At 40.9% G+C, this 12418-nt stretch overlaps 1 protein-coding gene across 19 annotated transcripts in view; it reads left to right on the top strand.

Annotated features, from left to right (window-relative positions):
• Window positions 1-12418, top strand: part of GATAD2A (GATA zinc finger domain containing 2A) — a 112350-nt gene that overhangs the window by 85282 nt on the left and 14650 nt on the right. For 14 of the 19 annotated variants that reach the window (XM_037886093.2, XM_043535749.1, XM_037886090.2 and 11 more), the window contains 4 exons: window positions 8044-8173; window positions 8721-8861; window positions 10468-10557; window positions 12021-12152. In XM_037886093.2, coding sequence (XP_037742021.1) covers window positions 8044-8173; window positions 8721-8861; window positions 10468-10557; window positions 12021-12152 — 493 coding nt within the window. The remainder of the gene's footprint in view (window positions 1-8043; window positions 8174-8720; window positions 8862-10467; window positions 10558-12020; window positions 12153-12418) is intronic. The other 5 variants (XM_007072050.4, XM_027834298.3, XM_027834303.3 and 2 more) reach the window with 3 other exon arrangements.

The raw sequence follows: 12418 nt of genomic DNA, 5'->3' as shown, positions 1-12418 counted from the left end.
CCCCCCTTTTTTTTTAATGTCCTCAACCCTTCAAATTAAAAGAATGACCAGGTTATTCTGCTGTAGGTTGTCGTTACTTGTACTTTGTTTCTGTCAGTTGACAGAATAATTAGTACTAGTGTGTAAACTTGGAGAAACCAATTTAACAAGCAAATGATCCTTTCTCAGCTGCTCTTTTGCTCTTGTAGGAGAAACCAGGAAACTTTGAGGCCAGTAATAGCTGAGCAAATAGTAGGAAGTGGACTATGTAGTATGGTGAGACTCAACCGTGCCATTTTTGTATAAATATCAGCCATTTTGTAACGTGACCTATGCTAGTGGTGAGGAAATTGCATAGATTCTATGCGAACATTTTAAAGGGCAGGGAGGTAATGGTTAACCAGTGGGGCTTGATACAACTTAAAACGAAACAGAAAAAATCACTTGCTCTGCCTTCATGGTCTGTCTAAAGGAGCACGGTCCTTATTACAAAGCCAGAAGTTGTGAATTACCTTTTCCCACGCCAAGCCCCAATTCAAAAATTAGAGCTACTAACCCACAAAACAGATTAAATGCCTGCAACCTTTTATTTAGTGAGTATTTAATAAAAACCTCTCAATGTGGAATCTTAATTTTTAATGTTTTGGGTTTTATATGGCTATGATCTATTTTAAACCATTATTCAAAAAATACTCAAAACAATGGAATTTTTATCAAGCAATTGTTTATACCAAAGGTGTGAATGTTACAATACATGTACATCCCCCTGACAAACGTAGCTTGTAATGAGCACTCCAGAAGACTTAAATGGAGGTGCATGTTGGTATTCTCTCTAAAAGGAAAGTGTTTTTGATTACACTTCACTCTTCCAATGTCCAAAACTGCTATTCACGTTAACAAGGCAATCTGATTTCCAATCCTGTTTCTTGGTTAGGTAGAAGGGGATGGAGACGGTGAATGATTATTTTTTCTTTGATATCCACGTGATTAGTTTTAATATGGGGCCCTCTTTTGCGTGGATCATGTTAAAACTGTTCTTAACTATCAACTTTAAAGTATCTTCTCTCAGCTTGGAACCTGTAATGCTTGCTTATCTTACTGTCTTAATCTTGTCAACAAATCACTTAATTTTTCAAAGATATTTTGATATCCAAAAAACCATGATGAACACACTTCTAGAGCAAAATGTAGTCCGTAGAATTTCATCCTTTTCTAAACAGAATGTGGTATTAGCGGGTCTGATTAAAGAACTGTTCTACTGTAATAATTCTGTGTTACTCATGGTCTCTCAATTTCTACTTCACTTTCTCAGTCTCACCTGGCCTAAAAAGTAGAAAAGAACTTTTGTGTCCAAAAAAAAAAAGCCACCTTTTGGGGTTTTTTCATTTGACTACTTGAAACTTGCTTCCATGACTAAATAGATAATGCTTTTTAAAAGTCTAATGGACTAATGGTGTGTACTTTCAGAGTTTTGAAGCAAACCAGCAAATCAACTATAAAAGTTCTTAAACTTTAAAAAGTAGTAGAGTAGTTGAGCATAACTCATTCCTGTACAGTTGGGTGAATGTTTTTCTATTGTGCAATACATGGTGCTTTTTATTAATAGTCTCAAGTGGGCAGCTGATCCAGGAAGTTTCTATAGTGCAAGGGCAGCCCCTTAAGCTTAAAGTCTGCTCCATTTTCTTACAGCACCTGAACCCTACCTCACTTCGTAAAATGAAGGCTATGTGTCACAAGCCGGTTAGAACTGGCTGTTGCTATGGTTTTCACGGTGGAAGGAACAGTTAAAGGGTCACATGTCCAGTGAGGGAAATGCCTTTCTCACATGACTCTTTGGTGGCCTGATTAGAATACAGGAAGTTAGCTCCCTGCTAGTTGTTATGATGCTGTGATAATTGATGGGGTGACATCACGCTTGCTACACATACGTATTGATTATTCTTGTGCCTGGTTGCTTTGAGAATTGAACAATTAAAACAGGACCTTTATGAGCTTTCTGTCAATGCACTATTCTCTGATTAGCAATGTTGTCTTGAATTCAACTTCCTTTTTGACAAATGAAGTTCAAGTATCTTCTGTTTTAAATGTAGCTAATCGCCTCTGAAAGATTCAGCAGACTTAAGTCTGCCAATAAAATTTTTCCGAACAATAATTGTTTCAAACCCAAATTTGTGCCATATTTTGTCTGCTTGTGGAGGGCATTAGTGGGGATAAGATGACCTTCTCCAAGAGGATAAAAAGATAACTTTCATATCGGAGTTGGGTGTTGTAGAAGTCTGAACTCAGTTCAAATGGGTTCAGTTTTCCTAAATCGCATCTATTGGTCCTCACGTGGAGATTTTTCAAAAACTGATAATGTCAATCACAGTAAACTTTCAGTGGCCCAGCTTGCTACTCGGAAGTTTACCTAAGTTGTTTCTTTCACAGCTACAGAAACTGATAGTCAGTAGTCTGATTTACTTTCATTTTACAAAATTGTGTTTAATTTTCAAGATTGTATGACTTCAAATAGTTTATGGCTTTTCTGGTGGGCGATAGAGAACTTCAGTTCTGCAACACTATGTTCACAGCCATAATAACTACAGTCTGCATGGTCCCTTGTGGCAGTATACTTGTAAAAGCCAGTTATACATAAGGTACTTATGCAAGAACCTTTTTATAGCTTTACCCCCTGCAGAAGCATAATCTATAAAATAATAAGGGGGATAGAGTTTATGAGAAGATTTATTGTGTCTTTTAAAAATGTTGGATTAGGTTTAGCTACATGAAAAACTCTACAACTCTTCCAGATCAATACAAGGGTTACATTACCTAAGTAATGAGTTATTGTCCTAGTTAGGTATTCTTTAAAAATCATTTTCAGGTGACTTTTTTTTTTTTTTTCTTCACACTTCTTAGCTGGATGGGTAAAAAAAGTCAAATGATGTTACTTGAGATGATGTACTTGGTAGACTTTTTCTATACTGAGACCTTTTTGAGTCTCTTGATGGCAAGCACTCTTAATTTTTCTCTCCCTATCTTGTTTTAGTCAAGGCAACCAATTTAGTCTACCTTAAGCAGAGAAAAGCTCAGGCTTTAAAACTTTCACCTGTGCCCCTGATGGTTATTTTTAAACCCCTTCAGAATTGAAAGATTGGTTCACTGGCTCACTGTGCCCCCTAGAGGAAACTGAAATTCATTTTCTGCTCCTTTTCTACCAAGGTGGACAACTGCATTAAATGCAGCGTTGAATATAGGGCTGTAGCTGAGATACCAAAGGCTGTGTTTTTGTAGCAACCAGCTTTTAGTTTTCAGACCACTGTTTGTTTGAACTGGCCTGGCTTTACTGAGGGTGTGTAGTTTACATTAGTACATAGCTTATCAATAGTGGTACAGAAATATAGCTACCGTAAAAGTACTCTGCAACTGTGAGGTTAATCTGTCCCTGTTTTGAGGGTATTAGTGTCTCTTACATCTGGTACATCACTAAATAAAATGTTTCTTTTTTGTTTCTATTGTTGAGTACCTAGAATCTTGAAGTAACTTCTGTATGTCAAAAAGGGTGGTACTACAGTTAACTCCCGAAGCTGTAATTTAAGGTGGGGAGAAACTGCCTCATTTTAGGAGAACATGGGGCTAATTTGCCATGTTTCCAGGTTGCGAATTAAGGGAGTTTTCCCCCTAAAGTACAGATTAAAGGTAGTTAAGTACATAACCTTGCTGCACAAGAGGCTTGCTTTTTTTTTTTTAATGGCTGCCTGTATATTTGCTTCCTTTGGCTTCACTGTTTTAAAAACTGTTTTGGTTTGTGTCTCTCAAATTTAAACCTGCCAAATTATCTGGTCAGCAATAATGCATTGAAAAGTTATTTCATTTACAGGATACTTATTGAAAAGGCTTTCATTGTATTCTTGTAGTTTTTGTTTGGATTTGCAACACAATTTCTTAAGATGTACTCTTCTAAAGTGATTATACTTATCCCATAAACAATGTAAGTTCTTCTTCAAGTGCTTGCTCATGTCCATTCCACATTAGGTGTTTGTGCTCTCCACATGCACTGTCCGGTGCCGGAAGTTTTTCCCTCAGCAGTATCCGTAGGGGAGTGGCTTTGGTGCTCTCTGGGGTGGCACCCACAGGACACAGCCCGCCGGTTCCTCCCACCCTCAGTTCCTTCTTGCCGCCAGTGATGGTGCACAGAGTGTTCGCCGCTCTTACTAGCGTTGCTTAGGCTTCGTTCGTACGAACTAGAATTCTTGTAAAATTTAGTGAACAGAGTGAGTATTAGGTTTCAGAGTAGCAGCCATGTTAGTCTGTATTCGCGAAAAGAAAAGGAGTACTTGTGGCACCTTAGAGACTAACAAATTTATTTGAGCATAAGCTTTCGTGAGCTACAGCTCACTTCGGATGCATTTTTTTTCCACTGAATGCATCCGACGAAGTGAGTTGTAGCTCACGAAAAGCTTATGCTCAAATAAATTTGTTAGTCTCTAAGGTGCCACAAGTCCTCCTTTTCTTTGGGAGAGTTAGCCCTTAGCAGTAGTTAGTTTTGTTAGTCCCGTCGGGGACTTAGCCGGGGGAGGGGGCATGCCCCAGTCCCCAGGCTTTAAGCCCTGCGATCGCTGCAAACGGCCCATGCCCATGAGCAGTCCACACAGTAGCTGTTTCGGGTGCCTCGGTGAAGGGCACATAAGTGATAAGTGTTGAACCTGCAAGTCCTTTAAACCTAGGACCAAGAAAGAGCATGAGATCAGACTCAAAGCACTCCTGATGGAGTCTGGCTCGCTCCAGTCCCGAGGCAAAGGTTCAACTCTGCACCGAGCACTGCGGCATCAGTGTGTAGTGCCCCGCCAGCGCCGTTGATGAGCCAGCACCAATCCACGGCCCCGGCCAAGAAGTCGAAGGCCAGTAGGGGATGGTCTCCTACTCCCCGCAAGGGGAAGGACAGGGCTAGGGGCAAGCTAAGATCCGCGCCGGGAGGTTCATCTGCCCTGTCAGGAAGTCGGGCCTAAGCTCATGTCGAGTGATGAAGCCCACCCCGTTCCTTGCCTGGAAGCCCAGACACGGAGGTGGGCCTTCATCAGTTTCAGGTGCCGTCGACGCCTGAAGTGCTCCAGGCTGCGCAGGAGATCCTGACGCTCCCGGTGCTGCCCATGCTGGCCCCAGCGGTGCCCAGATCTTGGGGTAAGCCCACCTTGGGACTTTTCTGTCCACCCTTGCCTCAACGGTACCACTCCCCATCGCAGGGGACATCCCGCCACCGTTCAGCTGATCCAAGGTCAGATGGTCTTTTCTCACGACATGACTGTCAGGTTCCTGAGGGGCCTCGAGAGGCTTTACCTTAAGCTGGTCCTCTCCAGGCTCACTTGCCCGTCTTCCAAGCCACTGGGCTCCTGCTCCCTTTCCTACTTGTCCTGGAACGTCGCTTTCCTGGTGGTGGTGATGTCGGCGAGAGTAGTCTGAGATTAAGGCCTTGACCTCGGAACTGCCTTACAGAATGTTTTATAAGGACACGGTCCAGCTACAGCCCACCCAACCTTCCTGCTGAAGGTGGTATCTTCCTTCCACATGAGCCAGGATGTGTTCCTGCCTGTGTTCTGTCCCAAGCTGCACAAGACTGCTGAGGAGAGGCGTCTGCACGTGCTGGACAACCAGAGGGTCTTCGCTTTTTACTTGGAGTGTACCAAGCCTTTCCGTACACCGACCCAGCTCTTCATCGCTACGGCGGATAGGATGAAGGGCCTTCCGGTTTCTTCACCGAGGATTTCCAACCGGATCACCTCTTGCATGAAGACCTGTTACAAGCTAGCAAATGTGTCGCCGCCGTCGATCGCCAGGGCCCATTTGACTAGAGCACAGGTGTCTTCGGTAGCCTTTCAGGCGCACATCCCGATCCAGGACATCTGTAGAGTCGCGATGTGGTCCTCGGTCCACACATTCACGTCTCATTATGCCATCACTCAGCAGGCCAGAGACGACAATGGGTTTGGCAGAGCTGTATTACAATCTGCAAAGCCGCGAACTCCTACACGCCTCCACGGGAACTGCTGGGAGTAACCTAATGTGGAATGGACATGAGCAAGCACTCGAAGAAAGGACAGTTATCTTTCCGTAACTGGTGTTCCTTGAGATGTGTTGCTCGTGTCCATTCCACAACCCGCCCTCCTTCCCCGCTGTCGGAGTTTCCGGCAAGAAGGAACTGAGGGTCGGGGGAGCCAGCAGCGCCCCTTATACCGCGCTATGTGGGCACCAGAGCCGCTCCCCTACGGATATTGCTGAGGGAAAAACTGCAACTGGCACATGTGGCAAGCACACACACATCTCATGTGGAATGGACATGAGCAACGCGTCTCCAAGAACACCAGTTACAGAAAGGTAACTCTTTTTTGGCAGCAGGGGTGGAGGCTATGCTATTGTGTTTCAGTAAAAGACGATCTATTAAATCTGCTGCCACCCTTGCTGTGAAATACTGTACACTTGGTATCTGAAATCCCTAATCCTAGCACCAGTGGATTAATATAGCTGATCAGCTATATTTTACTAAAGACTCATTTCGGATCAAGTTCTTAATTCACTTGGCAAATGGCCTCTGCTGGACATCCCAAGCCAGGAAGGTTTTATAGGCTGTTAGTGTTTGTCCAATCAGAAAGCTGTGCGGTGCAGTGGAAAGAATGGTACTGTAGTCTGCTGTTACATTATGCTGCATGGTAATCTGTCTAGGTCCTTTTTGGCTGGTGTGATTTAAGTAACAATGTTCTTGTATGACTGTTAGTTAAAAGGTAGTTCAGGTCTCTGAATCCAGCAAATGCTAAAATATAGCACATCAAAACAACTAATGACTCTTCTGTCACTTAAAATTCCAGACATTGTCTCTAAGGTGAAATGAAATGAAGTATAACATCGTATCTACACCTGGAAAAAGTTTCCATAGATTTGGATATAAATTGGGCATGCTTATGGGCATTTAGGCTGCTGTGACATTTAACTTGCTAAGTAATAGGGCACCTACCTGTGGTGTTAATAGAATATTGTGCTGTAAAATCTTTAAATGCAAATGCTTTTCTTGTACATGCTGTGTTGCAGTGAATTGTATGTGTAGTGCACCTTTATTCCTGCTTCAGTAGGACTCTGGTAAATAAAATTGTCATTTGGGTGGGGGATAATAACCTAGAAACATTTGTTGTAGGGGAGGGATAAGGAAAGCAACCTGATGAAATGTTGGTCATTGAATACTCATACAGGCTGAAGAGTTTTTCGGCCTTTTAGCATTCAAAAGTGCAGTGAGCAAATATGATGGTTTTGGATGGTCCTGGGATATAGGCCCTTTCACCTCTAGGTCATTGGTTTGGTTGCAGTGTTGGTCACCAGTGACTGACAGTCATTGCCATCTGCCTTGTGAATGAATTTGCTGACTCCGCACAGTTCCTAATGGGAGGGTATCCCCATTGTACAAACTACCACCATGTTTGGCACCTCTTTTGGCAGTCTCAATGGAGGCACCAAGGATTTAAGGCAGGGGATTCCCAAACTTTTTGCTGGTACAACTCTATTTTAATGAAGTATTTCCTGCTGGGACTCCAGACTGCATTGAGGATACAGTTTTTTTTTGAAGAACAAAATAGCATCCTCTGCCCAGCATACGTGTGAGGTTATGCTGCATGAAAGATACCAATTAACTCTACAAAATGGGCGTCCTCTACACATTGTCACCTCTTACATATGATGCCTGCAAGGTCATGTCATGCCATGCAAAGTAAAATGGCATATGCTACACGCTAGGGATCACTGTGACCCCATCTGCTGCTGGTGGTGCGATCCACATTTGTGGTCGTGACCCAATTTGATAACCACTGAATTAAGGCCTGTTCCTACTCTCATTGTGGCTATTTATTGAGTAATCATGATTGTCGTCTTATGCTTACGGATGGAAATTGGAATCAGAGGGTGAACTCTGGTCTTGCATTGGATACTTAACACTTTTTTCACACTTGAGGCATTCAGGATTAATCTGTCAGTAACAGCTTAAAAAAAGTAACGTTCTTTGCTATGGGGAAAAGTTAAATGGCCTTGCTTTCTTTTGATTTACAGTGATCTAAAGAGAGAAAAGAGAGTACCCTCACCTGATATTATAGTGTTATCAGACAATGAACCTTCGAGCCCTAGAATGAATGGTTTAACAAAAATAGCATTAAGAGAGACCAACACAGAGGCACTCATGGTGAGTCCACATTTTTTGGTACACTAGAGGCTATGTTACTTAGAAATATTGAAACAGGCACTAATTATTCTGAGTTGCAGTTGAGACTACAGGATGTAAGATTCAGCAGATGTTTTCACCTTTTTCATATACAGCTTCATGCAGTTTGAGCTCTTGGGGCTTGAGGCTGTATTAAGGACTGAAGTCAGTCTGTCCGTTTGGGTTTCTACTCCTTACATCCTCTCCTCCCCTGGCCCCATACTTTTTCAGAGAAATATATGGAAACTTTTTAGCCACCCATTCAGTATTTTAAAATAGCACAGTATTCCCTCTTCAGAAGTAGAAACTTTTTGTTTAAAGCAAAATGAGTTGTTAATTTTCCGAGTTTAGTAAAGGATGAATTTTAAAGCCTGCTTTTGCTTTGAGCTCTTTCTCAGCACTTAGTTTTTATGTCCACAGATTCCAGGTGAATGCTGTTAGTCCCATTGAGTTATTCTGCTGTAGGTTGTTGTTACTTGTACTTTATCATCTTTTTTCCTTTCTACCCCACCCCCAAATATTTTAACTGGCCTTACAGAAGAGCAGCCCAGAGGAGCGTGAGAGAATGATTAAACAGCTAAAAGAAGAGTTACGGTTAGAAGAAGCAAAACTTGTTTTATTGAAAAAGCTGCGGCAGAGTCAAATACAGAAAGAGACCACTACTCAGAAGGTATTGATTTCCCCACAGATTTTTAACAACTTGTGTTTTTGGTTTCTAAACACTGCCAGCATGGTTGATGCCATAATTTGTGGTACCCTGTATAACTCTCAAATCGAATTGTACTGTAAAACTTCAGAATATCTCTTTAACAGAAAAAGCTATTTTCTCCAAACATTAAGTGAATTTCCTTGTTTCTCAAAACAATCCAGTCTGGCAGTCCAACAACAGTAAAAGTAAAGGCCTTTTAAAATCTATTCTTCCTCTCTACAAAATGGGTAGTATATACAGAGAATGCACTTTAAAAGTTCATTCTAGTTCCATTGGTATTCCCCATTTTAAATACAGAAGTTATCTTTTGGAATCTTTGTATTCAGAATACTTATTTAAATTAACCTTTTCAAAGGTGGTACCCTTTCCACTGACTTTGAATATGCATTTGTAGTGTAAGAGCTTTGCAATATATCCCTTCTTAAAATTATATACAATAGTTTACCAGAACTTTGCTGTTGAATATATGGCTCTTCCCTAGTGCATCATGTCCTCTTAGTCTTCATGTTTTCGCTGTTTTTAGTTTTCCTGATAAAACACTGTAAAACTGTCCATTGATCAGTTTTATGCTTTTTAATTTGAAGACATGTTGACAGTTTAAGCATGTGTGTGAATATTGTGCACTTAAAATCCTTAAAAAACAAATAATCCAAATCCTTAATAGAATATTTTCCCGCATTAATATCACCAAAATACTTTTGAAAGGGTAACATCTAAGAGTGTCAAACACACAGAACCAGTAGCAAAGTGCTGTATCCCTTACTCTGCTTTAGATGTTACTGATAAACCCATGCAAGGGAAACTCAAAATTCTGAATTCTAGTCTTGGCAGATGAATAGTTGAAAATCATTTCCTGTTTAACTTTACTTTAAAATGTGTGTGACTTTATGGATCTTAACAGTTTTTGTACATATTTAAATGCATTTCAGTTCACATTGGAGGTGGGAAAGGAGAACTGTTTTATTTCCCTGACTTTTTTGTGATATTTTTCTTTTGGAGTCCTTTTGTTTTTAAACTCACATTTTTGTTCACTGAAACCAGTTAGATGTGTTGGGTACATGCATTACATAATCTGCTGCTGAACACTCATGAAGTGAACTTTGGATATTGAATTGACTAAGCAGAATGGAACAACGCATTTTTAGAATGCTTTCTTAATATCCCGATTAGTTTTTGGGTAACAGTCCTTAACAATTAATGAAGTTTGCCCATGCATTGGGGACTGAATTAGGTTGTATATTGAGACCTATTTAATTTTTAAATAGCTCATTTTAAAATGTATTGTAAATTACTAAACTGTTTGTTTTTTATATAATTACTTTTTAAAGCCGTTACAAAGGGGTGTGTGTGTGTATATATACATGAGTAAGAATGAATGAATCCCTTATCTATACTTGAACGCTAATTTAGGGATTTAAACATGCCAGTTAGACTGTGAGTGTGTTTGTGAGAGAGAGAGAGAGATATCATTGAGATATAAGGAAGCAAATATTTTTATTTTCCTTCATTGCTCCAATTCTGCTCATACCCTCTCACGGGTCTGTCTTTCTGGTTTTTTCTCTTGCAGCCTCCTGGTTCCTCTGGGAGTGCTGTGGCCACCCCTCCCCCATTGGTGCGGGGAACACAGAATGTTCCTTCTGGCAAACCATCCCTTCAGGTTAGCATGGGGGCCTCAGATGTTGCCAGGTTTGGGGCACGCAGTGGAAATGAAGGTGCATAGTAATAGGAGGGATAATTTTCAGTATAGATCTAGCAAAGTTGCTCCATATATTGCTGGGTGGAGACATAGTAATATGTTGATGACATCTCTCCTACTTCTAATCTCAATAAACATTCCAGCAAAGTTGTACAGTAGCAGGTAATGAACACAAAAAGCATCCTGCAAGTTTTATTTCACAGGACTGGATGTCTAGAGTCTGGTTAGTTGTCACAAAAAGAGTTTGGTTCCAAGTGGCATTCTTTTTATTGATTAAACCAGTGCTAACCCCATGAATCCAGTTACAATAAGCTTTTAAGACTGGGAGTGGAGGAGAAAACCCCTATAATAATATCTTCCAGTGGCTGATTTTTAGTCAAATTCCAAATGCACTTTCCTGACTGATTTAGGGCCTGATAAGATAAGAGGTACTGAAAGAGCCTTTGGCCAAAGAGCACGCTGCTTAATTTTGCTGTGAAACTGTCCTACCATCATAAGCAAGTTTCAGGGCACTAGAATAAAATGATCAACTCAAAGGTTGACAGATTCTTTATTTCTATTGCACAGAGAGACAGCTGCCCTCACTAAAGACATCATTTTAGGAAGAACTTGCACCACAAATGAAATTTTCAAGTAACAAAGACAGTGGAAATTTTTTCAGTCATGGAAGGCACATAGTCTAGTGGTTAGAGTCAGGACTCCTGGGTTCTGTTGCTGTTCTGTCTCTTACTTGCTGTACAAATTTGGGGCAAGTTACTTTACCTCTCTCTATCTAACTGTAAAATTGCAATAATTCCTGAATTTTGCGAAGTTTATTTCATGTTTATAAAGCATTTTCTTATTTTCTTGAATGAAAAGCACAATATAAGTGAACATTAGCTTCCCCTATGCCCTTCAAAGTATGAAGTTTTATTACTTACTATAAATAGTGAAAGGGGAAGCTCCAGTGCATTTGTGAGAACCTTAACTCATGAACAGTCGCCAATTTCTGGCTTCTCTCAGTGAACAGATACCCAGATGTATAAAGCTGTATTTCATGTAGTAAAAAGTTATCCACCCTAGAATGGATACCCTGTTGTAACTGAAATCTTTGTTTTTTCTCACTGAAGCAGTTTTGAATAATGAACCTCTGTGCCTTTATGTTCAGTGTAAGGTCTGAGACTCACCTATAGGATTCCCTCAATACCAAGAACAGCTCAGCAGATAGACAAATTAAGGCAAGTAAAGAGGAGAGAGAGGAAGTAGAAAGAAAAGAAAAATCTCTTAGGGTATTCACAAGGAAGGCATGGCAGTGCAGTGTTTGCAAATGACGTAGGCATACAGTCAAATACCACTGTGAGAAACTAAATATAAACATCTATATAGATAAGCATGTTCTGTTTTCTAAAAATAAATTTAAAAGTAAATGCTCCTCTGTTTTGTAGACCTCTTCTTCACGTATACCGGGCACTGTTATTCCCCCTCCATTGGTCCGTGGAGGGCAACAAGCATCTTCAAAACTGGGATCTCAGCAGAATACACAGATAGTAATGCCACCTCTTGTCAGAGGAGCACAGGTAAGAATTGGTGTGGTGGAAGGTCTCCCTCACCGCATCAGGTATGTTCTTTCTTTCCATTCCCCTCAGGGCTTAGGGGATTGTCTCATGAATTCTCTCCACTTTTACATTCCAACTTCAAGGCTCTGAGTCATGATCACCATTCTCCTTACCCAAGAGGGTAGGATAAGGTTCTTGTAAGACCCTCTCCTTAATAGACTGGATGCATTACTGTTGAGTGTTGCAAGGTCCTTCCAATCTTGCTGACTAAATGCACTGTCACTCCT

This window comes from Chelonia mydas, chromosome 25 (assembly GCF_015237465.2).
Source record: "Chelonia mydas isolate rCheMyd1 chromosome 25, rCheMyd1.pri.v2, whole genome shotgun sequence".
Taxonomy (NCBI): Eukaryota; Metazoa; Chordata; order Testudines; family Cheloniidae; genus Chelonia; species Chelonia mydas.
This window is presented reverse-complemented; position numbering and strand designations above follow the sequence as displayed.